General features: G+C 33.7%; 1 protein-coding gene across 1 annotated transcript; it reads left to right on the forward strand.

The window, feature by feature from the left end:
- The first annotated feature begins 8,725 nt into the window (after nt 1-8,725).
- Nucleotides 8,726-26,002, forward strand: LOC140449686 (uncharacterized). Its single transcript, XM_072542966.1, has 2 exons — nt 8,726-8,944; nt 21,227-26,002. The coding sequence occupies exon 2, from the start codon at nt 21,283-21,285 to the stop codon at nt 25,672-25,674; it is 4,392 nt and encodes a 1,463-aa protein (XP_072399067.1). The 5' UTR covers nt 8,726-8,944; nt 21,227-21,282; the 3' UTR covers nt 25,675-26,002.
- Nucleotides 26,003-27,542: the final 1,540 nt, after the last annotated feature.

Raw genomic sequence — 27,542 nt, forward strand, 5'->3', positions numbered from 1 at the left:
TTCATAGAGCTGTGCTGGTTTTAAAAATTCACTAATTATTGCTCAGAATAATTGGTTCTCAAAGAGACCAAAACAAAAAAGCATAAAAAATTATTTTTGAAATGTACTATTCTTCAATTTTTAGTACATCCCTGAGCAATACAAAAAAATCCCCTTATTAGAATGATTAAAATACGCAATAAAAAGTTCATTATAATAAATAAAAACAAGTTCTATAACTTCTGTATTCAATACGAAACAAAACTAGATAAGACTTTATCTAAAAGTCCATAACATTTGCACTAACAAAGTGATTGTCAAGAATTTGTTTAAGTAGGCATGATTGTACATTTTTCTTGATTATTGTATGAAAAGTAATTTTTATTAAACGGGAATTGACCTGAATAGTTTTAATTAAGTAAATTCAATTAATTAATTCCCTAAGATTCCTCAGTAAGAAAATCAATGTCATCTTGCTATGCTTTTTTTCCCTAATTCTAACTTGCAATAATGATCCTAAGCAGTTGTAGGGGAAGGCCTTGTACTTTGGACCCCTTAAAAGAAAATTATGATATATTGAACGATTTCCATTACAGATATTATTAATTTTTTTTTTCATCTTCTACTTCTTTGTTCTAATTAATATTATACCTCAGAATGGAGGAAATAGTTAAAATTGCTTTAAAAAAATAATTTTAACTAAAACCTCTATGTGTCACTTAAGCTTTCGCCCTGTAAATTGGTTTTGTTTGTCGTGTAATTTATTTTTAGTGGATTTTATTATAAAATTTAATCAATATCAGAAAAATCTATACAAGTATAAAATAAATTTTTAATAATTCTTCATTTACATTAAAAAATAGTTTTGACCGTTGTTGCAGTAATAATAGTTAACATCAGTTATATTGGCACAAGCTTCATATATCCAACTTTTACATGTTTCGCACTTAATCCAATCTTCCATATAGTTTCTTTATAAAAAAGCAACAAATTTCTTTGCCAGTGTCATATTTGTAGTTTGTCTTTTTTTTTAAATTTTATTCGGCTGCTTTTCTTCTTTTTTGATTCTTTTTTTTCGTTGATTTCCTTATTGCTGATCTGCTTTCTCTACTAATTTTCGTAAAATTTTTGTAATTTTGGTCAAATTGTTCAAAACATAACTCGGACCTAGAAAGTAGGCAGAACCGGCTTCCAGCCTCGGTTATACAGGATTCCTCCAGAGTGACCACAATGATATCCGAGACGGTACACAGGGGTTGTTCGGACGAATGCTAGAGACCTACCTGCTAAAAAACACCCTCCTTAACTATGAATTACCAGCTGGATTGTCCTGATTGGGAGGCAACGTCGGTACGACATTTACCCGATCTCTCATTTACGCACAATTCTGACATATTGTATACAATGCACAACTGTATCCTTCTCTCTCTCTGTTCCTCCCTATTCCTGTTCAATCTCACTGCCTCTCATTCTGCCTTATCTTGTGACCTGAGCATCTCCTCCACCAGTTTCGTGACTGATTGCACCCTACTTCTTAGCTTTCCCTCAATCAGGCTCCTCTCTACTATCCATCTATTGCATATGAATAGAGTGTTTGAGACTGTGTCCTAAATTTTGCAGTACAAGCATTTGTTATTTTCTGCCTTTCTAAATCTGTAAAAGTATGTCCTGAAACAACCATGTCTTGTGAGCATCTGCGCCAGGAAGTAATCCAAACGCCGATGGATGGACTGCGTCCATCTTGTCAGATTAGGAATCAGAGACTTCGTCCACTGCGCCAGCCGTCTCATCTCATCCCACTCCTCTTTCCGCACCATAGTAAACCTCTCTCTTTCTTCTTTTTTTAAACCTTTTGTTACTAAGTCTTTATTTCTTCTTTCGTATGCTCTTCCTCTTCCTTCACTAGCACGTGCATCGGAATACATCCGGTGAGAACTACCAGTGTCTCGGCAGAGACTGTTTTGTATGCACATGCCACCCTTAACAGACTCTTCCTATCTGCTTGGGTCAGCTGCCTTCTTCACGCATTTGTTAAAACTGCAGTTCCCCAGACAGGCGTCGCATAGAGAACGATCGATTGTACAACAGAATGAAGGGCTCTCCTTCACCTCCATCTCCCTTTTGACTCTGAGTTACAACTAAATATCTCACGCATTTCTTTGAAATCACTTTCTTTCGTACACATTTCAATGTGAGAGCACATGCCCCTTATGTACATAGTACATGTCCTTTGAGAGCTATAACCTCAGTCTTATCTACGGTCTAGACCATGCATTTTTATCCAATCAACTTGATCGCATGTACGCTGCGCACCGAAGATAAGGTCCACCCTGTCCCGCGCCACTATCAGCATAGCGAGGGTGTCCGCAAATGCGAAAGGAGTCACACCCCCTCCGTATTGTTGGCTCACAACCATGTCATATGCCAGGTGTGGTTCCTAGGACCGACCCCTGTGGCACTCCAGCCGACACGTCAACCACCACTTCTTTTTCTGCCACAATTTTCTTCTCTAATAGATAGTACGAGACCAAATTTATTAAGTAGTCTTATCCCTAGTAAAGCCTTTATTACCTCTTTCCATTTTAATGTGTTGATAGCATTGTTGACGTCAAAAAATAGTAGGATCGCCCACCTCTGGTTTTCTCCTATCCCGCGCAACTCCCAGAAGACTGCTATCACTACATCCACCTTGCTCCTGTTCTTTCTGAAACCATACTGCCTGGGTGATAGCCCGGCTGACTCTTAAATGATTGTGTCGATTCGCACTCTTAGAAGCCTCTCGTATAATTGAGCTATGCATGGCAGAAGGCAAACAGGTCGATACTTGTCTTTCCCCTTAGGAAGTAGACTCTTAAATGATTGTGTCGATTCGCACTCTTAGAAGCCTCTCGTATAATTGAGCTATACATGGCAGAAGGCAAACAGGTCGATACTTGTCTTTCCCCTTAGGAATTAGCACGAGCCTCGAGATCTTCCAATTTGTCAGAAATTGCTAAGTTCCAAGCAGTGCATTCATGTGTTCCAAAACCTACGTCAGCTCCATACTGCTAATGCGTTTCACCTTCGTTGGGTTCGTTGTGTTCGTCTATGGTAAAAGGTACAGCTTGTGTAGCTTCGGCGTCCCACTGTACTCCATGCCAGTGACCGGGTGGGGACAGCTCTCGGGTAACCTCAGGCTTCCTGTCCAGTTGCATATCATACAGAGGGTAGAGCTTGAATTGGTTCATTACGATTTTGTAGCCCTGACCCCAAGCGTTTTAATCCAACTTGTCACATAGTTTCTTCAGTGCCTCTTCTTCTCGGCTGAGATCGTTTTGTTTAATTCCTTCTTTCGTATATTTTATAACATATCCAGTTTGCTAGCTTCGATTACTTCACCTCTACTTCTTGCTCTCGTAGCCTGTCTTTTGATGGCAATACATTTCTTTCAAGATTTCCTGTTTGTGACGCCCGTGTCGATTAACTACATAAACAATCTCGAGGTTTACCTATAAATTAGATATGATTAAGTATTTTTATATGGAGTCAATATTAATTTAACTTGTTTATTGTAATCTCATAAATATGTCGAAATGTGATACGCTAAATAATAAAAATAATAACATAGGTAATGTTAATAGTACCTTGTTAATCAATGAAAGACGGTGTCTTTAGTAATTTCATACAATCGAATGGTGTAATCAGTTTTTTAATTTTCTTTTAATTACAAAAAAATATCAAAAAACCGCAAAAACTGGAATGAAAAAAGTATTTTTTCTTCAAACGTCAAATAATGATGACATTACTTATCTAACTTGATCCTGTCAAAGTTTGATGTCTCCGCCGACAGCAGTTTTTTTTCCCATTTCTTTACGGCGGAGGAAAAAATGTTGTCATGGCAACAATATGAAACATGTCACAAAGCAACAATACAAATGTCATTAACAACAATTAAACATCATTTTTATTTATAGTAATATTAAAAGTACAATTAGTTAATGAGGCATTTTCAAAATTGAAACCGTGCAAAAATGTTCCCGACTCTTGATACGCATTGGTAATTGTTGATGATACTGATGGTCAAGAACAACTTTCAGCAATCATTCCCGATGTTGGCGAATCATGAGGGTTTAAAATTTTTTGAGCATTATCGTTCTTATTTCTTATTGAATCCTCTATATATCCTTCGGTAACCGTGCTTGATTTCCAGCCCCCATGTCGTTTGAGGCATTCTAGATTTCCGCGTCCATCAATTAAAAGTGTTGCTGAAGTTCGTCGTAAAGAGTGACCCGTGTATGCGCTTGCATCGTTTAAATTTAAATAACTAGCTACTTTTTGGGCTACTGCGCTGAGCGAATGTATTCCCATGACGCTTCGGTAACACTTTCCATTTTGGTACTTGATAAAAAATCGGTTTTCTGTGAAATTTTCAGGACGCAGTGATGCATACTTTTTATACAGTTTAATGTAGTTTTGACCAATTATCGTAAAATATCTAATTTGTCGTGTTTTACTGTCTGGGATTTTGATAATTATTACATTTTCTTTATCCTCAATGTCCACAGTCTACATTTTTACCATTTCGTCGCATCGACAGGCGCCGGTAACCCCAATTAACAAAACAATCTGAAATATTTTTATAATTTAGTAGAGTATGCTACATGCTTTGCAATATAATTTTTTTTACCTTTAATCCTAAATACAACTTATCTGGCGCTTCAAACAAAAATTTATCAAACTCGTCTTTAGTGAAAACTTTAGACTTTTTTGCAGTATATCCTTCGCTTGTTTTTTTCAGAAAGGCACGTAACTTTAAAAATTTGCTTATATCCACATTTTTTCTAATAACTAACTCGGATTTTATCATAGAGTATCGTGACCACATTGTAGAAGATTTCCATTTATTTTCATTTTTCATTATATTAAAATATGCCAGTAAAACGTCTTCGGTAACTTGCCGTACTCCTCTTGTATCGCACCACTCTTGGAAGTGCTTGTACGCTAACCGATACTTTATTCCGGACTTGGAGGGCCCCAAACGTGCTACTGCATCATTAGCCGCGGACTCAATTTCGTTTACGTTTTCCATTTTCGCACTAAATTTGCGCTTGCGGTTGCAACAACAATAAACTGTCTTTAATAATTGCAAACAACTGTAACCAGGGAGACGCAAATCCCACCGACGACTTAATTATTTTAATTTCTAACATCTAGACGACTTTGATAGTTGTCACAGTTAATTTCGAGTAAAAATAGCGTATGAATTGTACTATTTATGGTTAAAAATTTCTACGTTTGAAGAAAAAATAGTATACTTTATTCGGCAAAGAAGCGACTTTTCTTGACTTGCCCTCTATTACGCGCCTTACTTCGTTCGGCGCGTAATATCGGGCACGTCAAGAAAAGTCATGCTTCTACGCCTCATAAAGTAATATACTATTTTTTACATTTCTTAAAATTTTTTTTAATAGAAACCACTGTTTTTAATTTCATTGAAAAGTAGATATTTCAATATATCTATGATACCAAGGTTAGAAAAAGAAATGTTAGACTTCCTCTCCTCCTCCTCTATCCTTTATCCTTCGTAAGGATGTGGTGACGTTATAGTTTTTGACGAATAGTTGCTATCCATTCTTCTCTCTCCTGGGCGCGGTGTGCTGTCTCAGACAAAGAGTAACCGGTAGCCCACTTTATTTGGTCTGACCATCGGAGTGGCGATCTTCCTCTGGTTCTTTTACCATCTACCTTGCCTTCAACCACCAACCACTCCATGCCTTCCATTCGTCTGGTAATGAGTCCAAAGTACCTCAATATATTTTGGTTAATGATTGTGGTAATCCTAGTATTGATGTCGAGTTCTGTCAATATTGAAACATTTGTGCGATGTGCTGGCCAGGGTATGCGCATCATTCTACGATATATCCACATTTCAAAGACCACTATACGTCGTGAGTCGGACTTTTTAATGGTCCAAGTTTCTGACACATAGGTAGCGATAGGAAAGATAAGCGTTCGTACTAGGCACAGTTTCGTGTTCCTGGTTATGTCCGTATCTTTCCAGATTTTAGTAAGTTTCACCGTTGCTGATCTGGCCATTGTAAGGCGTCGACGTATCTCTTTTTTGCATCCACCATTGTTTGTGATAACAGAACCTAAGTAATTGAAACGGCGTACCACTTCAAACCCCGCTCGTTTCGTATTTCTGGCTGGTTATTTCTAATTCGATCGATTATCATTACCTTGATCTTCTGTACATTAATTTTAAGTCCATATTCACGACTAATAGTATCTAGTCTGTTCATGATGTATTCAAGGTCATTTGTTGATGATGTTAGTACTAAAGTGTCGTCAATATAGCGGAGATTGCTAATTTTTCGGCCTCCGACTGATATTCCTCCTTGCCATCCGTCGAATACAATGCGCATGATGGGTTCGCTATATATATTGAATAACGTGGGAGAGATAATACATCCTTGACGAACACCGGCTTTCAGTTTAAAATTATCGGGATATGTTGTTGACTCTTACGTTTGCTGTGTTGTTGAAATACAGTTGTTTCAGTAGGTATATTAGATGTTCGGGGTACCCATTTCTCTCAGTATTCCCCACATTTTATGCCACTTTATCGAACGCTTTCGAGTAGTTGACGAAGCACAAATATGTTTCTAGATTAAATTCTCTAGATTTTTCTATAATTTGTCTGAGATTGAGAATTTGTTCTCGTGTGCCACTTCCAGGGACAAATCCACATTGTTCTTGTGGGATCTGTGGTAGAAGTATTGATTTTAATCTCTCGTTAATTATAGTTAGCAAAACTTTACATGCGTGGGAGATCAGGGCTATAGTGCGGTAGTTATTACAGTCAGTTGGTGAGCCTTTCTTATAAATATGTATGAAAGTGAGCTTACACCAATCATCTGGCCATTGTCCTGTGTTCCAGATTTCATTACACAGTTTGAACATTACTTTTCCTATGTCTCCCATTTCTTTAAGTGCTTCCGCCGTGATTCCGTCTTCTCCTTGAGATTTTCAAGTTTTGAATTTTTTATTGCGGTTTCTATTTCTGATTTTAAAATATGTGGTTCCTTTTCGTCATTTATTTCTTCTGGATTCATGTCTTCATGGTCACTATGAAACAACATTTCACAATATTGTTCCATGTCGCTGCTATGCCCTCTGGATTGGTGATGATCGTTCCCAAGTTATCTTTAATTATCTGCGTTTGTGGTTGGACTATTTAGTTAAGTATTTTACTTTGGCAAACTTTATTCTAGATTCTTGAGGGTCGGCGTGTTCTTGTAGTTGTTTACATATTTCTTTAATATGATTATCTTTGTCTCTTCTACTTGATGGTTTTATGCATCTGCTTACATTTGCTATCTTGTTTCAGTTTCTGTTGGATTTGAAGCATTGTTTCTAATTTTTCTTCGTTCTTCTACTAGGTTCAGTGTCTCATCAGTCATCCAGTGTTTTTCTGTCCTTGGGGTTTTTTTGAAGTTTGTAATATTTATTGCGTTTATAATTCACGTCTTTGTATGTTATCATGTTTAATTGGGATCGCCAGTAATGTTTGGTGTGTTACTATGTCTTTGTATTTTCCAGGCTCTTTAGGTATATATTTAATTGTTTTATTTGTTTCGGTTTTTGTATGAAATTTGATACGGAATTCGGATTGTAACAGTTTATGGTCTGTTCCGCAATCAGCCGCTGGTTTTGTCTTTACGTTGACTACTGAATTTTTCCATCGTTTGGTGACTATTGTCACCTCGGGGGAACAAATAAGGGTCTAACCACCTTCTGTTATCTCTGGGTGCTCTCTAGAGGGCTTCGAATATCGCAGTCGAGAGCTCCTCTACCCAAGTCCATTTACTGGGTATGGACTTGTAAATATTTATCTTCTGATGAATTGTCTTGAAAAAGACAAGATATTTCTTACATGACAAAGGTACACCAAGTCGAAATAAAGCATCAGGTCGTGGTCTTCTGAAGGCTTGTCTTGAAAAAGACAAGATATTTCTTACATGACAAAAATATAGGTCGAAATAAAACATCAGATTGTAGTTGAATAATATCTCAGCCACAAAGTATAATTGGAACAGCAGGAAGCAGCGCCCCAAGAGCACTAAGCTCTCGGAGAGCCCGTGAGGGACTGACCTGAAAATCGCCAATGTTTATATGTGCCGTTCGAGCGATAAATAGGGATTTCCAGGTCAAGAGCCACTGGAAAAATTCGAGGCGGGGCGATGCGCATCGAAATGCGCACTAGTCCACACACTATGGCATTCGATGACATCCCCCCTCCACTATCATCCTTCTCCAAGACTTCCTCACAATTTATTTATTTAACCTTGGACGACTGTAATGTATTCATATAAGTGCATACTAAACGCTTATTTATGTTATGTTGTTCTCTGATGGCCATCAGCTTTATTACACATCGAAAAATGTGGAATATTTCTTCAGGAGACAGTTCGGAAACAAACTCTTGTTTTTAAGATATAGGAAAGAACTATTGATGTGAGTGTTCGTCCAACTTTATTTTTTTAACTTTGTTGAAAGAGACTCACATGTGCAACCAATTTATCATATCTATGGTAATTTATTTGGACCAAAAAACTTTAACCGTGAGACAGGTTCATTGTTTGTGATTATTCCGTACGTGTATGGCTACCTTTACTATCGTATTTATAAATAACAAAGGTCATAACATTTCGTATCAATTGAGCAGCTTGTAGATAAAATTTAATGAAACAATGCGAGACGAAGACTCACAACAAGACATTTTCTTTCAGTATACACAATGTGTTATTTTGAATATTTGATGGTACTAAATAAATATATTTTTAAATGAGTGATATAACAAATAATATAGTTTAAGATTGAAATCATTTACATCTAGAAAGAGCAGATCTTAAGAAAGTATTTTTCCAACAGTGGAAGGTATATCAGCCAAAACTACTGAGTTATCAATAAATATTGCACACAAGTAAGTTTGATATTTTTCAATGGCCTAGCAGAAAAATCAATTTACATTTTTTTAATCAGTCTGTCTCGACTGCTGGGTCATTGACATGGCCACAATATTAAAATTTTCCAAAGTATTACATTTTTACATATTACACTGTCATATTAGCCCAGTCTGGTTATACAAAAATCATCGATTTCACGGCAAAATGTTTCGCAGATATCTGAAGCTTTTAAGACATAGGTGGGGGTTACTAGATGACGAATAGATAAAAAGATACTCCTAGTTTTACCTTGCGTTTTTTTAAACAATAATTTATGGTCAGAATTTGATTTTTTATCTATAAGTTTTTTCCCTTATAATTTAAATAAACAATATTTATACCATTTTTTTATATCAAGAATATCTTTATTTTCACGTTTTTTCAATTAAAATTGATAAATAATTTACGGAGATATTTGCAAAAAAGCAGTTTTTTTGCACTTATTTATAAATTTAATAAATTTTTTGATTAACAAAATAAAATGTTATTAATACATTTCAACATTGAGGAATTACCGTCCTTTAAATTTGTGCGAACTTTCCCCCCGATCGGTCAAATAGTTTAAAAGTTATTCAATTTGTTTATCCCTGGGACTAATTATTTAAACCATTGAACTTGCCCTATGAATGATGCTAGACACATTTAACAAATTTCATAGGATTCTTTAAGACTTATACTATCTCATAAGTTAAATGAATATTGAGTTTTCATCGAAATTATTTACAAAATAAACGTTTGAAGAAGGGGTATGTTTTTTACTTATAAACAATTGTAATAACTTCTATATTTTTCAAGCTACAGACTTTTACGTACAACCATTAGATAGCTGGTAAAAAACTCACATTTAACAAAAAAATAAACCTTCTATGAACAATAGGAACGAAGTTAGCGACAATTTTTTTGTTAATTATATCTCCATTGTTTATAAACATTAAGAAGTAAAATTTGCACAAATTTTGAATGAAAATCTAAACTTTATATTGAATTTTATAGCTATAAAATTTATCCAATTTTTCGAAACTTAAAACCTTTCGAAACGAAGTTACTTTCGAAAGATCGACATAGGAAAATGGAGGGGAAACTGTTTTAGCTCCTCGCTGCAAAATTTAATATTATGGTTACGGATTTATCATTCAAAAGCTTCAACAGTTCTGTAGGAATTTTATCAGGTCCATTTGCTTTTCAATTTTTAGCGTTTCTTATTGCGTATTCTACTTCTTCTTTCAATATATCTGGCCCAGTTGCATTGATTATCTGAGTTAAGTTGTTTCTATCGTCTTCAAATAATTCTTCAGGTATTCTGTCCATCTTTTTATTTTATTCTCTAGATCTACAATAAGATTTCCATCTTTGTCTTTAAGTTTACCTATTTGGCATTTCTTTATGCTTCCTTCTATCTCTTTTACTTTTTTGTGCATATTGAACGCATCGTATTCTTTCTCATAGGTTTCCATTTCTTCACACTTTTCTTTAATCCACGCCTCTTTGGCTTCTTTTATTCTCTTTTTTATGTGTTTGTTTATTTCTTTGTATTTGTCTAGGTAATTCTTCATCTTTCTTCTTTGTTCCATTAAGTCTAGTATATCTTGTGTCATCCACCCCTCACCCCTTATTCTTTGTTGTTGTTTTTGTAAGATGTTTATTTCCTTATGTTTGTATAGCTGTATTTATGTACTTTAATTTTTGGTTAACGTTATTTCTATCGTTAATTTGTTGCTGTACTGAACGGAGGTTTTCATTTATTTCTTCTCCTGTTTCTTGTCGTATATTTTTTTTTCTAAGTTTATTTAAACCTAGTGCTTTTCTGTGTGGTATTCTAATCTTTTTTGGTCTCGCCTCTATCACAGTAACTACCGGGTTATGATCTGAGCCTATATCAGCTCCTGGGTACGTCTTAGTAAATTTAACAGCATTATGATACCTCCTTGCTATCATAATGTAGTCTATTTGATTTCTCACTATTTTTTCTTTGGTATGTTGTGGAGATGTCCATGTATATAACCGTCGAGGAGGTAATTTAAAAAAGGTATTTGTTATTACGAAGTCTTCACTTTGGCAAAATTGAATCAATCGATCTCCTCTGTCATTTCTGTTTCCAAGCCCATATTTTCCTACTTGTTCTCCTACCTTACCTTGACTCACCTTGGCATTAAGATCGCCCATTATTATGTTAATGTATGGAAAGACTGACTTAATAAGTGAAGACAAACAACCTGCAACAAAAATGTTCAGACCTGACAGTGAAGTCGAATAAATGAACCAAATTTTAATAAAATACAAACAATTATAATTAATATAAGGAATATAATAATATAATGTGTAAAAAATTACCTGAAATTTAATTTATAAAATATATAAGTATTATTACATCATTGATATAAAATGAAAAAACATATGTTGATTTTCCGGGATTTTCCGAGATTTATAGGGGGTGACAATTATGTCATCATTATTAATACCGCGACAGACTATTCGAACAAATTAAAAAAAAAGTAAGTATTAAGGGTGAATTTCAAATGGACTCAATTTTTCCGAGTTTTCCCATATTTTCCGGCCAGTGAAAACTATGTAGTTATTCATATTTCGACGAGCTACCCCAGAATAAAAAAAAGAGGCTTGCAGCTGCAAAGGAAGCCGAGATAATGTAAATTTTTCCTACGTGTTGCAATTTGAATTTCCGATGCCGAAAAAAAAAACGGAGCTGAAACAGATATCCTCTCCACTTTCCTATGTCGATCTTTCGAAAGTACCGTCGTTTCGAAAAATTAGATAAATTTTATAGCTATAAGTTTCAATATAAAGTTTAGATTTAGTTTTAGATTCAAAATTTGTGCAAAATTTACTTCTTAATGTTTATAAACAATGGAGATATGATTTTTTTAAAAATAGTCACTAACTTCGTTCCTATTGGTCATAGAAGGTTTTTTATTTTTTAATGTGAGCTTTTTTACCAGCTATCCAATGGTTGTACGTACAAGTCTGTAGCTTGAAAAATATAAAAGTTATTACAATTGTTTATAAGTAAAAAACATACCCCTTTTTCAAACGTTTATTTTGTAAATAATTTCGATGAAAACTCAATATGCATTTAACTTCTGAGATAGTCTAAGTCTTAAAGAATCATACGAAATTTGCTGAATGTGTCTAGCATCATGCATAGGGCAAGCTCAATAGTTTAAATAATTAGCCTCAGGGATAAACAAATTAAATAACTTATAAAATATTTGACTGATCGGGGGGAAATTTCGCACAAATCTAAAAGATGGTAATTCCTTGATGTCTAAATGTATTAATACCATTTTATTTTGTTAATAAAAAAATTAATAAAATTTATAAATTAGTGCAAAAAAACTGATTTTTTTACATTTAAACTTTTAAGTTGATGAAGTATGTGAATATCTCTTAAATATTGTAACAGATTTGTGTAATTCGTGGGCTTATTCAATATTCCTTGAATTTTCGCTTCCTGCTGATGTTTTCTTTTTGTATAATAATGTTGAAGTTCTTTTAAAATATAATTGACGATTAAGTTACTGTTGCAATGGCTGCAACGTACAGATAAATCAGTGGGTGCCATGTAAACCCCTGTGTAAGCCTAGAGTGTCAGTCTTCTTTAAACGATTTTCAGTCTTCTTAGAATGATTTTGTTGTTACTGGGCATAGGTAGGAGTTCTAAGTAAGATATATAGATATAATTAAAAATCAATATAAAACGTTACTTGGAGTATTAAAAACGAACATCTAATGCATTATTAACCTAATGTAAAACATTTTCGGTCGCATTCAGGAACTCATCGAACACTCCAAAGAATCGCCTTTGGGAGCATTCTTCAACAATGTGACGGACGATCTGTCGTTGCGCACCACAATCACACTCAGGAGTAAGGGCTTTTCCCCATCTATATAAGCTTTCAGCACATCTACTGCTGCTTGTTCTTATTCTGTTTAGCGTTGTCCATGTATTGCGGGTCAGTTTAAAGCCTGGCGGTTTCAGATCGATACAGGCCATTTGGTGTGCTTCCTGTAGTGAATCGCTTTTGCATTATCCTCTCCAAGCGTTGGTGAGGTTTAAATGTTTCTGATGTAAGGAGTTGGCTCTTAACAATAAAGGATATCTGGAGGGTAGTTTATGGCATGGAAACGTGGACTTTGAAAAAAAACATCTATCAACAAACTTGAAGCATTTGAAATGTGGTCATTGAGAAGAATGATGCGCATACCTTGGGTGGATAGAGTTCGAAACGATGACGTCCTTAAGAGAGCCGGCGTGGAAAGAGAACTCTTTGAATTAATTAAAAAACGCAAGATTGGTTACCTTGGGCACATATTGAGAGGAGCAAAATATGAAATACCACAGTTAATCCTACAAGGGAAGATCGAAGGTAGGAGAGGAGCCGGCCGCAAACAATTATCCTGGTTAAGGAATATTAAAGAATGGACAGGAATACACAATACAGGCGAGCTGTGTCACGCCGCCAAGAACAGAATTCTAGTAATGAGATAGTCGCCTATGCACTTTGGTGTATGGCATGTTAAGAAGAAGAAGGAGGGTAGTCTGTTTATTTCGATATCAAGCTTATCATGGTGGATGAATAGTTGATGGTTAGCCTCGATTTTTCAATATTCTCGGAGAATAGAATGACTTCTTCGCAGTTTCGGCGGTTTCAACTCGGAAATCGTTCTCAAAATACAAACATTAATAAATTAAACAAATTTTGTTTTTCGTTACTTGGTGAAAAATCCTTCTAATAATTTAATTTTATTTGACTCATTTATATTGACAATTCAGACATACATTATACATTTTAAAGTAGACTACTTTAAAATGATATTGCCAATATTGCTGAGTTGCGTTCCTGGAACGACTTTATTGTAAGATAGTTCATTCGATTACATGAAATCAACATTAAATCGAAAATATCCGTCAAAAAAAATCATAGTGTTATATTTTTATTAATTCTAATTTATTGTCTTTGTTTATTATTAAAGGTTCTATTTATAACATTTACAAATTTATTAAAGTCTTTATTACTAATTTATTTCACAATTTATTTATATTTATCTCCGCGTACAATTATATTTTCGGACTCAAACTAACTCGATATTTAATAACTAACTAACTGTTTACAACAAAATTCCTCTTTAACCTTCGACCAGGCGCGCCCTAAATAATTACATCATCAGGCGCGCTGCAGCAATTTGCTGCCATGTAGTTTCTTATTGTTTTCGACACTTTTAATTATTGATTAACTGTATCGTTATTTATTTTGTCAAAAAATAAGAACGCTTTATTAATTTAACTAATTTTAATAAATTGTACAGAAAAAAACTTTTAATTTATTTGATCATTACAATTAATACATACAATATTAGATTTAGAGTGTCTTTTACAAGTGAATGCACTACATTGTGTACATTTCATAGAGGTATACGACTTGATTTTTTCACTGTAACAATTGCAGCATCTACCACGTTTAGTAGGATTTTCGTCTTCTTGATGGGGTACTGGTTGCTTCGGAAACATCCTGGACAGGAACTCGGTTATATCACGTGGAAGTGTTTTAATTTGTGATCGTGTATGAAGGTGTTCTTTCATCAAGTTCATTGCAAGGTTTTTGAGAAAATGTCTCCTTTTGAGTGATTTTCCAGAATTTGCAGCGGAATGTAGAACAAAAGCATTTATGCCTCCAATATTCATTAAATTATAGAATATAACACACGGCCATCTTTTAGTAATTCGTAAAACACTGTATGATGAACATAATTTATCTACAGTATCAACTCCTCCTTTTGACTTATTGTAATCTAAAATCAACTGTGGTTTCTTAGTATCCATGTCAACTGTACCGTTCTGCATAGACGATAATAATATGACTGACTTACTTTTACGCGGCACATAAGAGGTAATCATATAATCTTTTTGAAATCCAAATATGCTAGATTGAACTGCCCTTGATTTATGTGGAAGAAATTCTTGAGGAATTTCTCTTTTGTTTTTCTTCAGCGTCCCAAGCAGAGTAACTTTCTTCTGCAGCAAATATCTAGCTAACGGAATACTAGTATAAAAATTATCGATTGTTATGTTTCTTCCTGTCATTTCTACGGACTCTATTAGACGTTTTACAACGTCAAAGGCCGAATTTGATACGTCGTATGGACCACTTGACTGTTTACTGCAATATATCTCTAAATTGTCGGTATAAAATGTTTGAGCATCACATAACGCGTACATTTTTATCCCGTACTTAGCAGGTTTGTTGGGTATATATTTTATCCAGCTACACCTACCTCTAAAGGGATGGGGCATTTCATCAATTATTGTATACTCTGACAAATTGTATGAGTTTTGACAATTTTTTATAAATCTGTCAAAAAACGATCTAATGGCCGACAGCTTGTCTATTTTACATCTATCACTCCTTGTATGTTTATCATCAAATCTCAATGAACGTGCAATAAATAGGAAACGTTTGTAGCTCATTACTGCTCGAACAATATCAATCCCTGTGCCATCTTTTTCCCAAAGTTCCATCACATTTGTGTGATTGCCGTGCTTTATGCCAATCAAATAGACGAGTCCAAAAAAGGCCAATAACTCACTCCTGTTCACATTCCTGCAATCTCTATCTCTCAAATATTGCGTTTTATCTCCATGTTCATTTATATATAAATTGGTAAAAATTAGAATTTCATCAACCATATCAATATTGATAATAGTAACAAACGCATCAATTTCTGTTTTTATTTGACGTGCAGTTCCTTTTAATCCCGGTGGTACTCTCATTATATTTTGTTGCTTTGTCTTAGATGTGGCAAAAGAAGTTTTATACCACTTACTTGTTTTATCCTTGCTAATGAATGTATCTTCAACGTTTTCGTAAAACATTTCCTCCTCATCTGACATATCTTGCTCTGAACATGTATCGTCGTGGTTCTCCTCAATTTGTTGTTCATCCAAATCACTATCACTTTACAATATTTCATCTGTTTCATCTTCAATATCTGTCATATTATTTAGAATTTCCTCTAATTGTGCTTGGGTTAACACTTCCTTTGGATTTTTACGAGACATGGCGTAATCTAAAATTATAAAATATGTTATAATATAGAATTCTACAATAATCTAATATGTTACATATATATTATTAACTCTTATAAATAATTATATTATTAACAATTTTACTTACCAATAAAATTTCAATTTCTCGAAAAAGATATATAATATATTAGTTATTAAAAAAAAATTGCGCGAATTTCACTACCAGGCGCCTTGTAACAATTGTCTGCCTCGATGTACTATTCACAATAAAGCACGATAACTAACTAATTGGATTTGGATTTCACAAGACGATGATGGGTACCGACTAAGGATTAATCGATAAGGAAATTTTAAAAATATCACGTACATAGCGTATCCCGTTAACACTTTACCTGGAAATATTAAGTTTACGCAGCAAATTACTGCGGCGCGCCCGGCTGAAGGTTAAATATGAAATGCTGCTATTCGAGAATTGCGGCGATCCCCCATCGAAGAGCCGAGACCACTCATTCTGATTTTATTTGACCTACTTCTGGAAATTTCGAATCGTAGGTGACTCATCAGAATTCAGGTTGGCAAACAGGTTTTTCAACTGAGCGCCGAAATTACTAGAATAGAAAAGAATTAGTAATAATATATTTACAGTTTTATCTGCCATAATATTTATCGTAACAATAGCATGTAATTTGTCTTTAAAAAGACAACCACATGCTATGATAACAGTAAAATTCTCCCATTAGTGATTCCATAGTAAATCATGAGGAAAAAACCAGGAAAAAAACCTCATAATGATAAATATTTGCTCTTACATTTAGTTTACTTTCAATAAATACTAAATTCTGATTTTATATGTTTGTTATTTAAAAACATAAATGAGGTATCCTCGATATGTTACTGACTTACTAATACTGTTATTTTCCTTTTATTAACTTCCTCTTTTAATATGGGTAACCAGATGCTACTGCATTCTGCCGAGGAATTTGCAACACAATTGGTCTCATTTAGCATAATTAAAGCCGCTTCTTTGATTTTTTTCTTTTTACCATCCGTTTCTTTTAGGACTATATTTAAATCATTCCATTGAATCCTGTGTTCATTATCCCATACGTGTTTACATGTTTGAGATCTATCAAATTCTCTATTTTTAATATAAGATTGATGTTCACTTATTCTAACATTTAATGGCCTTGATGTTTCACCTAAATATAACTAATCGCATTCACAAGATATTTTATAAAAACAATTCTTTGTCCTTTCTTGTTCATTATTGTAGTTTAATTCACTGTTACTGTTTATTAATTACTGTTCATTAATATAGAAAACTATATTAAAATTATTTTTTACGACACACGAGAAGAACCAAGATTGGAAAATAACAACGAAGGGCCAACAATTCTGAAATCTGAAATCATAAATGCAATTAATCATCTTAAAACAAATAAAAGCCCAGGTCCAGACGGAATATACTCAGAAACGTTAAAATTAATCAGCGAAGAAAATATCGAAATATTTGTCCTTTTATTCAATCGCATTTATGATACAGGCAAAATACCCCAAGATTGGCTGAAGTCAATATTCATCCCACTACCAAAAAAGCCAAACCCACAACACTGCAATGAGTTCCGTCTGATAAGCCTTATGAGTCATGCAGTAAAAGTCCTACTAAAAACCGTACATAATCGTATCTATAGAAAGTGCGAACAATCATCGGAGACGATCAGTTTGGATTCAGAGCCGCCATGGGAACGAGAGAAGCCCTGTTCAGTTTACTAGTTCTCGCCCAAAAATGCTACGACCAACAGAAAGATATATTTATATGCTTTATAGACTTCGAAAAAGCATTTGATAGAGTAAGACACGATCTACTATTAGAACGTTTGCAAGAAGTCGGTTTAGATGGAAAAGACGTCAAATTCTTAAAAAACTTGTACTGAAACCAAAACGCCAGCGTTAGGATCGAAGGTTCCACATCCGCAGAAGTAGAAATTAGGAGGGGAGTTAGACAGGGATGTGTTCTGTCGCCTCTGCTGTTTAACTTTTACTCAGAGTTTCTATTTAAAGAAGCATTGGAGGATTCCAAGGATGGAGTCAATGTGAATGGCGTAAATATCAACAGTATCAGATACGCCGATGATACAGTGCTAATTGCGGATTCCGACTTAGGTCTACAACGACTCATAGACAAGACCAACTCGACCTGTGAGCAATTTGGTATGAAAATAAACATTAAAAAAACCAAAGTGATGTCAATCCGAAAAAACCAAAACGTACCTCAACCTTGCACAATAAATGGGCACATTTTAGAACAGATCAATAGATTTAAGTACCTGGGATGTTGGATCGATAGCAGCCTAAATCCTGATCTAGAAATATGATCGAGAATAGAACAGGCCAGAAAATCTTTCGAAAAAATAAAAAAACTGCTTTGTGATTCTCGAATAAAACTCGAAATTCGACTACGTTTATCAGAATGCTACGTCTGGTCGACTCTTCTATATGCAGTTGAAACGTGGACCCTTAAAACATCAACCGTAAATAAATTGGAGGCCTTTGAAATGTGGATCTACCGGAGAATACTCAAAATTTCTTGGACATCGCATACCTCAAACGAAGAAGTGCTGCATAGAATAAGCAAGGAAAGAGAACTTTTTAACACAGTAAAAGTTAGAAAAACATCATACTGAGAAATAATAAGTACCAATATGCCCAACTTATAGTAAAAGGAAAAATCGAGGGAAAGAGAGGCCTAGGAAGGAAAAGACTATCGTGGTTCAGAAACATCCGACAATGGACAGGGCTAAATTTTGAACAGCTAATAAGAACAGCTGAAGATAGAGAAGAGTTTAAAATTGTAGTAGCCAACCTCCATTGAGGAGAGGGCACTTTAAGAAGAAGAAGTTCATTATTAGGTTTGGTTTGAGACAAAATAGATCTCAATGTGTTTGTTGTTTTGAATGTTGTTGAAATGTATTTTATTTCTTATCCTTTTAAGTTTTTCTGATAATCCTTTTATATATGGTACTGTTATTTTCCTTGTATTATTCCTTGTGTATGCTGTAGGATCTCGTTCTAAGTTGTTCTGTTCTATTCGGTCGATTGTTGAAAATTCCTTATTTATAAACGTTAAAGGATAATCATTTTTTAATAAAACAGATGTTAACAAATGTTTTTCCTCCAAGAACGAATTTTCGTTAAAACAAGCAATTTTGGCTCTATCGTTGTAACGATAAGACTACCAAAGAGAATTGAAGTACTATTGTAAAAATAATACCTCAATCAATCATGGGAGCTTATCGTCTATACCTTGCCTAGCTCAGTATCTCAAGGGTGATTTCATCTTGTCTTAAACTAGGGATTGAACCTGAGTTCTCAGCTGATAGCAAATAAGACAAATTTTAACCAAACATATTTATTTAAAAGAATAAAAAACAATAATTAATACTGCCAAAGCTTAACAGTTAATAAGTGCTACTTATTGCTTCGATGGGCTGCTTGTGTGTTCTAGCTGTTTAGGTCCTTCAATTAAGTTGTGGCTTCTGGAGAGCTGCAGTCATATGTGGCTGTATGTCCTGATTAGTAGTGTTGTTAAAATTGAATATGGCCAATCAATTCGATCTGGTCAACAAATCCAAATAACCCAATAAAGTTTTGATATGCCAATAAAGTTTTGATATGTCCAATAAAGTTTTGATATGTCCAATAAACCCAATAAACCCAAGAGAATTTGTAGACTATAAAAATGAGTCTTATAATAATTTTTGCCATCTTTTATAAATTTCAAAAAGAGGCAAAAAATAATCCCACCACAAAAAAGTTGTTTTGACAGAAGTGGGAGACTAAATGAAGTTAGCACAGATGTCATAGGATGTTGCTATAAATATCATGAAACTAGCTTGTCTGTCAACACGGAACAGAATAGTCTGCCGAACAAAAAGAGAGAGGGCGAATATTTATTCTACGGGACAGAAAGATAGAGAAAATAAAGATAGAGGAAGAAAAGAAAAAACAGAGGGCGCCAACTATTTTGTAAATAAAAAATAGTAAAAATTAAATTGAAGATAAAGAAATTAATAAATTAATAAAGAAATTAAAATGAAATAATTATTTAAATATAAATTAATAGGGATGTGACGTTTATAACGTTACATCGTATAAGGAAGTAATGTAAATCTAATTATGCTAAATGAGACCAATTGTGTGGCACATTCTTCGGCAGAATGCAGTAGGATCTAGTTACCAATATTAAAAGAGGAAGTTAATAAAAAGACTATACCACTATTAGTAAGTCAGTAACATATCGAGGATACATCATTTATGTTTTTTAAATAACAAACATATAAAATTCGAATTTGGTGTTTATTGGGAGTAAACTAAATGTAACACCAAATACTTACCATGTCGGGTTGGTATTATGGGGTTTTTTTCCTGGGTTTTTCTTCATGATTTACTATGGAATCACTAACAAAAGAATTTTACTGTCATCATGACATATGGTTGTCTTTTTAAAGACGAATTACATTCTATGATCATTTCTGACGTATATTCATAAGTTAAAGTTGATTTCATGTAATCCAATGAAGTATTTTACAATAAAGTCGTCCCAGGAACGCAACTCGGCAATATTGGTAATATCATGTTAAAGTCGTCTATTTTAAAATGTATAATATATAAACAAAAAGAGAAATCAAACGATTTCTACTTAGCGAAACCGAATTCAAATCTTAACCACTGTGTTTCCTAAAATTTGCGAAACAAACAGCTGGATGAATTACTCGGCAAGGGAATCAAAATTCGTAGTGAATTCAGTTTCTCGTACTTCCAACGAAGTAAATAACAAAACAGAATGACGGTATTAGATTTTTGTTTTGATACAGTGCAGCAACAACCGTTGATACGTATTTCGACCTCCTTAAGTCTCTTCAGAACGGTATAGTCACTGCTCTGATGTGCAGTGACTATACCGTTCTGAAGAGACTTAAGGAGGTCGAAATACGTATCAACGGTTGTTGCTGCACTGTATCAAAACAAAAATCTAATACCGTCATTCTGTATAATATATCTTTGAATTGTCAATATAAATGAGTCATATAAAATTAATTTATTAGCAGAATTTTTCACCAAGTAACAAAAGTAGAGATTGAAACGGCAATAAACTTATTTTAACCTTCAACTGTGGCTTATTCTCATTAAAATAGTAATTAATACAATTTATTTTTTATAGGTGGACAAACCCTAACCTAACTATTGTAATAATATTCAAGTAAGAGGTGTTAGAAAATGGAAACAAAAGCGATGGCCATTGTTCCTAAATTTATAAAAAACTCAGTAGACATTTTAGGAGCAATTAATGATGTTTACGATACATTGCAATTGATAGGTATAATTCCAGATGAAAACATGCAAAAAATGGAAGAAATTCTTACAGCTGTAAAAAAAAATTACGATGCTATTGAAAACGTGGGCAACAAAGTTGACAGAAATTTCGCCGTGACAGTGGCTATTCACAACGTGGTTACCAAAACTCTATCAGTTCTAGAAAAGATGAGGTGGGAAATGTTACAAGGTTTTGAGAAAGTTCTTAATAGTCTACAAGAATTAAAAACAGAAGATAAAATCTCAAATTTGGTAAACTTTATTGAAGACTTTAACAGGAATGTTGAGATGCTGATCACATTATCCCCTGAAGAGCGAGTGGCGAAGTTAGATGGAAATGATGGGATTTTAAAACAGTTGAACAAAGCGGTGGATACTAAAGGAATTTTAGATAGTAACCTAAATCATATTATTAATGAAAAGCTAGCAATTCCAAAACATAAAAACGATGATAGCGCATTTGCTGCATTGAATATTCTGTACTATGGTGTCCAAACGTACGTTTCAGTTTTATGTTTTAATGTCAAGCAATATTGTTATCTTATAGATTATTATTACAAAAAGGGCAATGTCTATAAATATAACGAGTCTTTTGACCGGCTACAATCATCTTTCTACCACATTAAACACAGACTTATAAGTACCCCAGGTAAAGTACAATTAATTGGTAAAGTAAAAGATATTCTGAAGCAAGTTGCAGAGTTACGATTTGTCCGAAATCAGGTTAATGATGTATTCATTCTCTTGGAGCAACGCATACCCTATTTAGATGCAATATCAGAAAACGTCATGAACCTCATTTTACCCATCGATATTTATCAACCAAATAAGCTATTATCAAGTCCAAATTTTAAAAACTCTAAAATAGAAACGCCTATGAATGAATGGATTTCCAATAATACAGTTAGGTACGCTTTGCAATTTGAACACAATAATACCTATTCCAAAATAGGTGATTGGTCTGAACCTGTGACGATTCAAGATAAGGCTTGTCCGCTTCTTAACATTAGAGTCGATTTTAAAAGAAGAACTCGAATTGTTTTTAGAAAATTTAACGATGATATGCCTGAATTTGTAGGAAAAGTTAATGAGAAGTATTTAACGACTTTTAGAGACATTAATAGGGATATTTATAATGCAGCTATGGATTCAAATGAAGAACAAGCTATAGACAAAATTAAACTTTTGATGAAGAATGGAGGTATCATAAATGAAACCTTTGAAGATAATAGACAACCAATTCATGCAGCGGCCGAAGTCGGTAATATTGAAGTTATTAAATTTTTACTAAACCATAAAAATGTGAGCATTAATATTCAAGATAGTTATGGTTATACTCCGATTTATATAGCAGCCGAAGCTGGGTACCACAATTTGGTTCAGTTTTTAATAGATTCTCATGCTAACATTAACGTAAAGACTAAGCATAAAAAAATTACTCCGTTGCATATAGCTGGTTATAATGGAGATGAAAAAACTCTTAAGGTTTTATTAAAGTCTGAGCAAATAAGTATAAATGTAGTGGATGAAGAGGGGTTTTCTCCTCTTCATAGTGCAGTATTTGGTGGTATACACGTGGTAAAGTCTTTGCTGTCGAGTAATAAAACAATGATTAATGATAAATCAAAAGCTAATTTGACCGCTTTACATTTGGCTGCTATTAACAACTATGACGATGTGACAGATATGTTAATTAATAATCCCGACATTCAAGTAAACTGTAAGACCGACGGGAATTTCACACCTTTACATTTTGCTGCATCTTTGGGAAATTTAAAAACTGTTCAAGTTTTATTGAAACATAAAAATATTGATGTTAATGCAAAAACTATCGATAACTTAACAGCGCTACATTTGGCAATTTCATCTAAAAGCAATGATGTTGTTTTGGAACTTTTAAAAAATGATAATACTGATGTAAATATAAAATCAAGCGCAGATGTTACAGTTCTTCACCTGGCAGCGGTACGTAATGAACACGAAATTATTGTAAAATTAATCAAAAAAGGAGTAATGCTGGAAGAAAGGACTCAAAATGATCTCACAGCTTTGCAATTAACCGCGATACATTATATAGAAAATGCTTTCAATGTTTTGATCGATAATGGTGCAGATATTAATTCTTTAACAAACGGTTCATCCGCATTGCACTTAGCATCCCAATATGGCCATGTTAATATAACTAGAACTTTAATTAAGGAATGTGCCAATTTTAGACAGTATGATAGTTCAGGACTATTACCCATTCACGTAGCTGCGTTGAATGGCAAAATTCCTGTGTTGGACATCATATTAGAAGAATTTCCAGATATTGTTGACGTCGTGAGTGGTGATAAAACTAAACTTTCGTCTTCTTTACATTTGGCATCGGAAAAAGGATATATTGATGTTATTCGATATTTAGTAGAGAAAAAGGGGGCCGATGTAAATATACTTAACGCAAACAAGGAGTCACCAATGCTGGTAGCTGCTAATAAGGGATATTTTGATGTTGTAAAATACTTTTTTGATAGAGAAGGGACAAATATTCATCAAAAAAATATATATGGTGAATGTCTTTTGCATTTGGCATGTCTGTCAGGAAGTATAGATTTTGTCGACTATATTATACCAGCTTATAACGTAACTTCCAACAGAACTTCTTTCGAAGATTCGTCATTGCATTATGCTGCTTTATCAGGTAACTTAGACTTGGTAAAATATATAATTGATAAAGGAGTTAATGCAAACACTGAAAATCGCGAATTTTACACTCCGATAACATACGCAACTTGGTACAACCATATGCATATTGTTAAATACTTGGAAACCAAGAAGCCTGAGTATATGACTGATCGAGCAACTGGGAATATTCTTAAAGCGGCATCATTATCAGGCGATCTGGAAATGGTAAACTATATTTTCAACAGATACGGCTACAACGAATATGCTTTCGCATGTGCTGCTGATTATGGATTTTTAAATATAATTAAGTTCTACATGCAAAAGAATAGTAGTCTTCAACTTTATTACAACTCTCTTCCAATTCTTCATCGAGCGTCCAGATCAGGAAATCTTGAGCTGGTAAAATACTTAATTGAAAAGAAAAATGTGCCAATTAATAACGCATTTTCGATAATCGGATTGACACCTCTTAGTTTGGCTATTTTATCAGGAAACCTGGATCTTGTTAAATATTTTACAGAAGAAAAGAATGTTACCATTCACAACCCCTATCAATATACCTTATCTTCAGTGAGCTTGGCGGTTGCCTCCGGAAATTTGGAAATGGTTAAATATTTTTTTGAAGAAAAGAAAGTTTCTGTGCAGTTTTCGCACGGTTGTTCGACCAATGAGCAAATTAAGAGCTTAGGCACATACCATTCAATTGGTATGTACACAGATTTGTCCCTTAATGAATATATTGGATTTGTTAATAACGGATTTGGAATGCCAGCTGTTCTCAATTGTGCTACGGGAAGAGGATATATAGACATTGTTAGATATTTTTTGGATGAAGTACACGTTTCAGTTGATTTCAACAGCCTAATGTTTCGCGCATTAGACGGTAAAAGGTTGGATATGGTAAAATATTTTGCGAATGAAAAGAATGTTGACATAGACATAAAAGATACAGAAGGAATGACGTTTCTAGATGTAGGTGTCGGTGTTTTTGGAAAATCAACCTTCTATGGCGTGTTAGATCGATTTAATACAAAAAAATCGAAATCGTGTGCAAAAAAACTGACACAAATACAAGTAGTTAAACTGAAGAAACGCTCGGTTATTTCTGATACATCCAATCGTCATCAGGTTCGATTAAATAACAATGTTGAAAATTGTTATTTTGTTACTAAAATTAACAATGCTCTACAGTGTATTACTTCTTTCATTTATCCTAGAATAAAAGCAAATACTACCAGCAGAGCACATGTTATAGAACACGGAACTTATGATTTTAACAGCAATCTACTTTTACTGGACTTAGTTGTTAGAAAACTGAGTGGAAAAAGGTGTATTTTAAAGAATAATATGGAAATTTCAACAACTGATGCTGAAGGATGTGCCTTAAACATCGTAGACACAGTTGAAACGATTATTAATTCTTCTAGTGATGATTTGTTACAGGGTATAAATTTAGATTTTTTTAAAATGTATATGAAGATTAAAAACTGTTTAGTTAGAGGAGAATTGTCCAAAATTGAGGACATCATATTTTTCAATTTGGAACAGTATCTCCCACAAAATACAAGTATAAGGAATTTTCTTAATGAAACGATATATAATGAAATTAACAATGTAATAAATAAATCTTAAAAAATCTTAAACTTGTTTTAAGCTTCGTACACACTGTCGACCCCTGCCCCCTCTCGATAACGGTATTAGTCACGGAGAAATGATAATCAAACTTGCAGAAATATTTAGATTGTACTTGATATAAGACATGATATTCGAAAGTTTTATACTTAACTATTCCCTCCCTCCTTAAAATCCCTCCTATTACAAGTCAAATGTTGTTTATATACAGCAAACGATGCACCATATACCTATATACCTAATTATGTTTCTCTTTCTGCTCTCTCTTACCTATAGCATTACATATGTAATGATTGTGCAGATTGACTACCATAAAAATTTGTAACGGCGAACGCGTGTATAGAAGTATAACTTCTACCGGCAGTCCCACTGGACTACCAAACCCGTTTTTTATCACCCGTTGGGACCTTCGTAGTACGGGGGCGTCATCTGAGCTAGCTGCAGTATTTGTAGTATATAGTATTTGTGGTAAGCAAGTTGAAGTATTATTTGAATCATGTACATCTGTATCTTGAACTGAACTCGTACATAGTGCTGCTTCATTTGCCGCAAAAGTATTTGTAACAATTTGATTATTACCCAGGTCAAAATGTGTCGGTTGTATATCATTGTATACAGGTGTATTTTTCCCTATAGATCTGATATTATCTATATGTCTCTTCCATATTCTTGTATCGTCTAACTGTATAAGGTAGTATAATTTCCCTAGTTTACGTTTGACTCCACCGAATTCCCATTTATCAGCATGTATGTAATCACGAGTCTATACTTTCTCTCCCACCTCCAAGTTTCTTACCTTGAGATGGTTTTGATTTTGTACAGGTGTTTTGTAAAACGGTTTCAATAAATCTAATCGTGTTAGGATATCTCTTCCAAACATCAAATTTGAAGGACTGACACCAGTTGTAGTATGTGGAGTTCTTCTGTATTTAGTAAGAATTTGTTGAGCTGTAGCTCCCTTTCATTATTATCTCATTTTTGTGCACGTAGCTCTTGTTTGAATGTTCATAATAATCACAATTTGGTGTTTGTTGACAGTAAACTAAACGTAAGACCAAATACTTATCATGTCGGGATAGTATTATGAGGTTTTTTTCCTGGTTTTTTCCTCATGATTTACTATGGAATCACTAACAGAAGAATTTTACAGTCATCATGCCATGTGGTTGTTTTTTTAAAGATGAATTACATGCTATGATTTTTTTTTATATTCTCAAGTTAAAGTTAATTTTATGTAATCAGTTTACTGTGTTTTCAAGTCGTTTACTTTAAAATGTATAATATATGTCTGAATTATGTATAATATATGTATTATATAATATATGTCTGTCAATATAAATGAGTCATATAAAATTAAATTATAAGAAGAATTTTTCACCAAGTAACAAAAAACAAAATTTGTTTAATTTATTAATGTTTTTATTTAAAGAACGATTTCCGAAATGGGGATTTAAACGTCAATAAATTTGTTTTTACCGTCAATTGTTAATTATTCCTATTAAAATAGTAATTACTTTAAAATGTCACAAGAAAATAGCTTCAAAACAATGTTTTTGCAAAAAAATTTGTTGTTAGTGTTTGCAGAAAATTAACAATTGCCTTATGGGAATATTAATATTAGTAATACAGTTAGAAAAGATAATATGTTTATGAGATGTTAGACTATCGCATAATATGTTTTGTCCTTGCTTAAAAAATAGTAGCTTCAGTGTATTCCTTTGTGTATGTATTATATTTTTGTAACTTACAATTTGTAATTTGTTTTATAGAAAAAAGCTAATTTATGTATTTGCCGTTAAACATTCGAAAAGAAACTCCAAAAATCTTTGTATTTAACAAGATTTGAAAGTATTTCTCAACACTGTCAC

The sequence above is a fragment of the Diabrotica undecimpunctata genome, chromosome 9, assembly GCF_040954645.1.
Source record: "Diabrotica undecimpunctata isolate CICGRU chromosome 9, icDiaUnde3, whole genome shotgun sequence".
Lineage (NCBI taxonomy): Eukaryota > Metazoa > Arthropoda > Insecta > Coleoptera > Chrysomelidae > Diabrotica > Diabrotica undecimpunctata.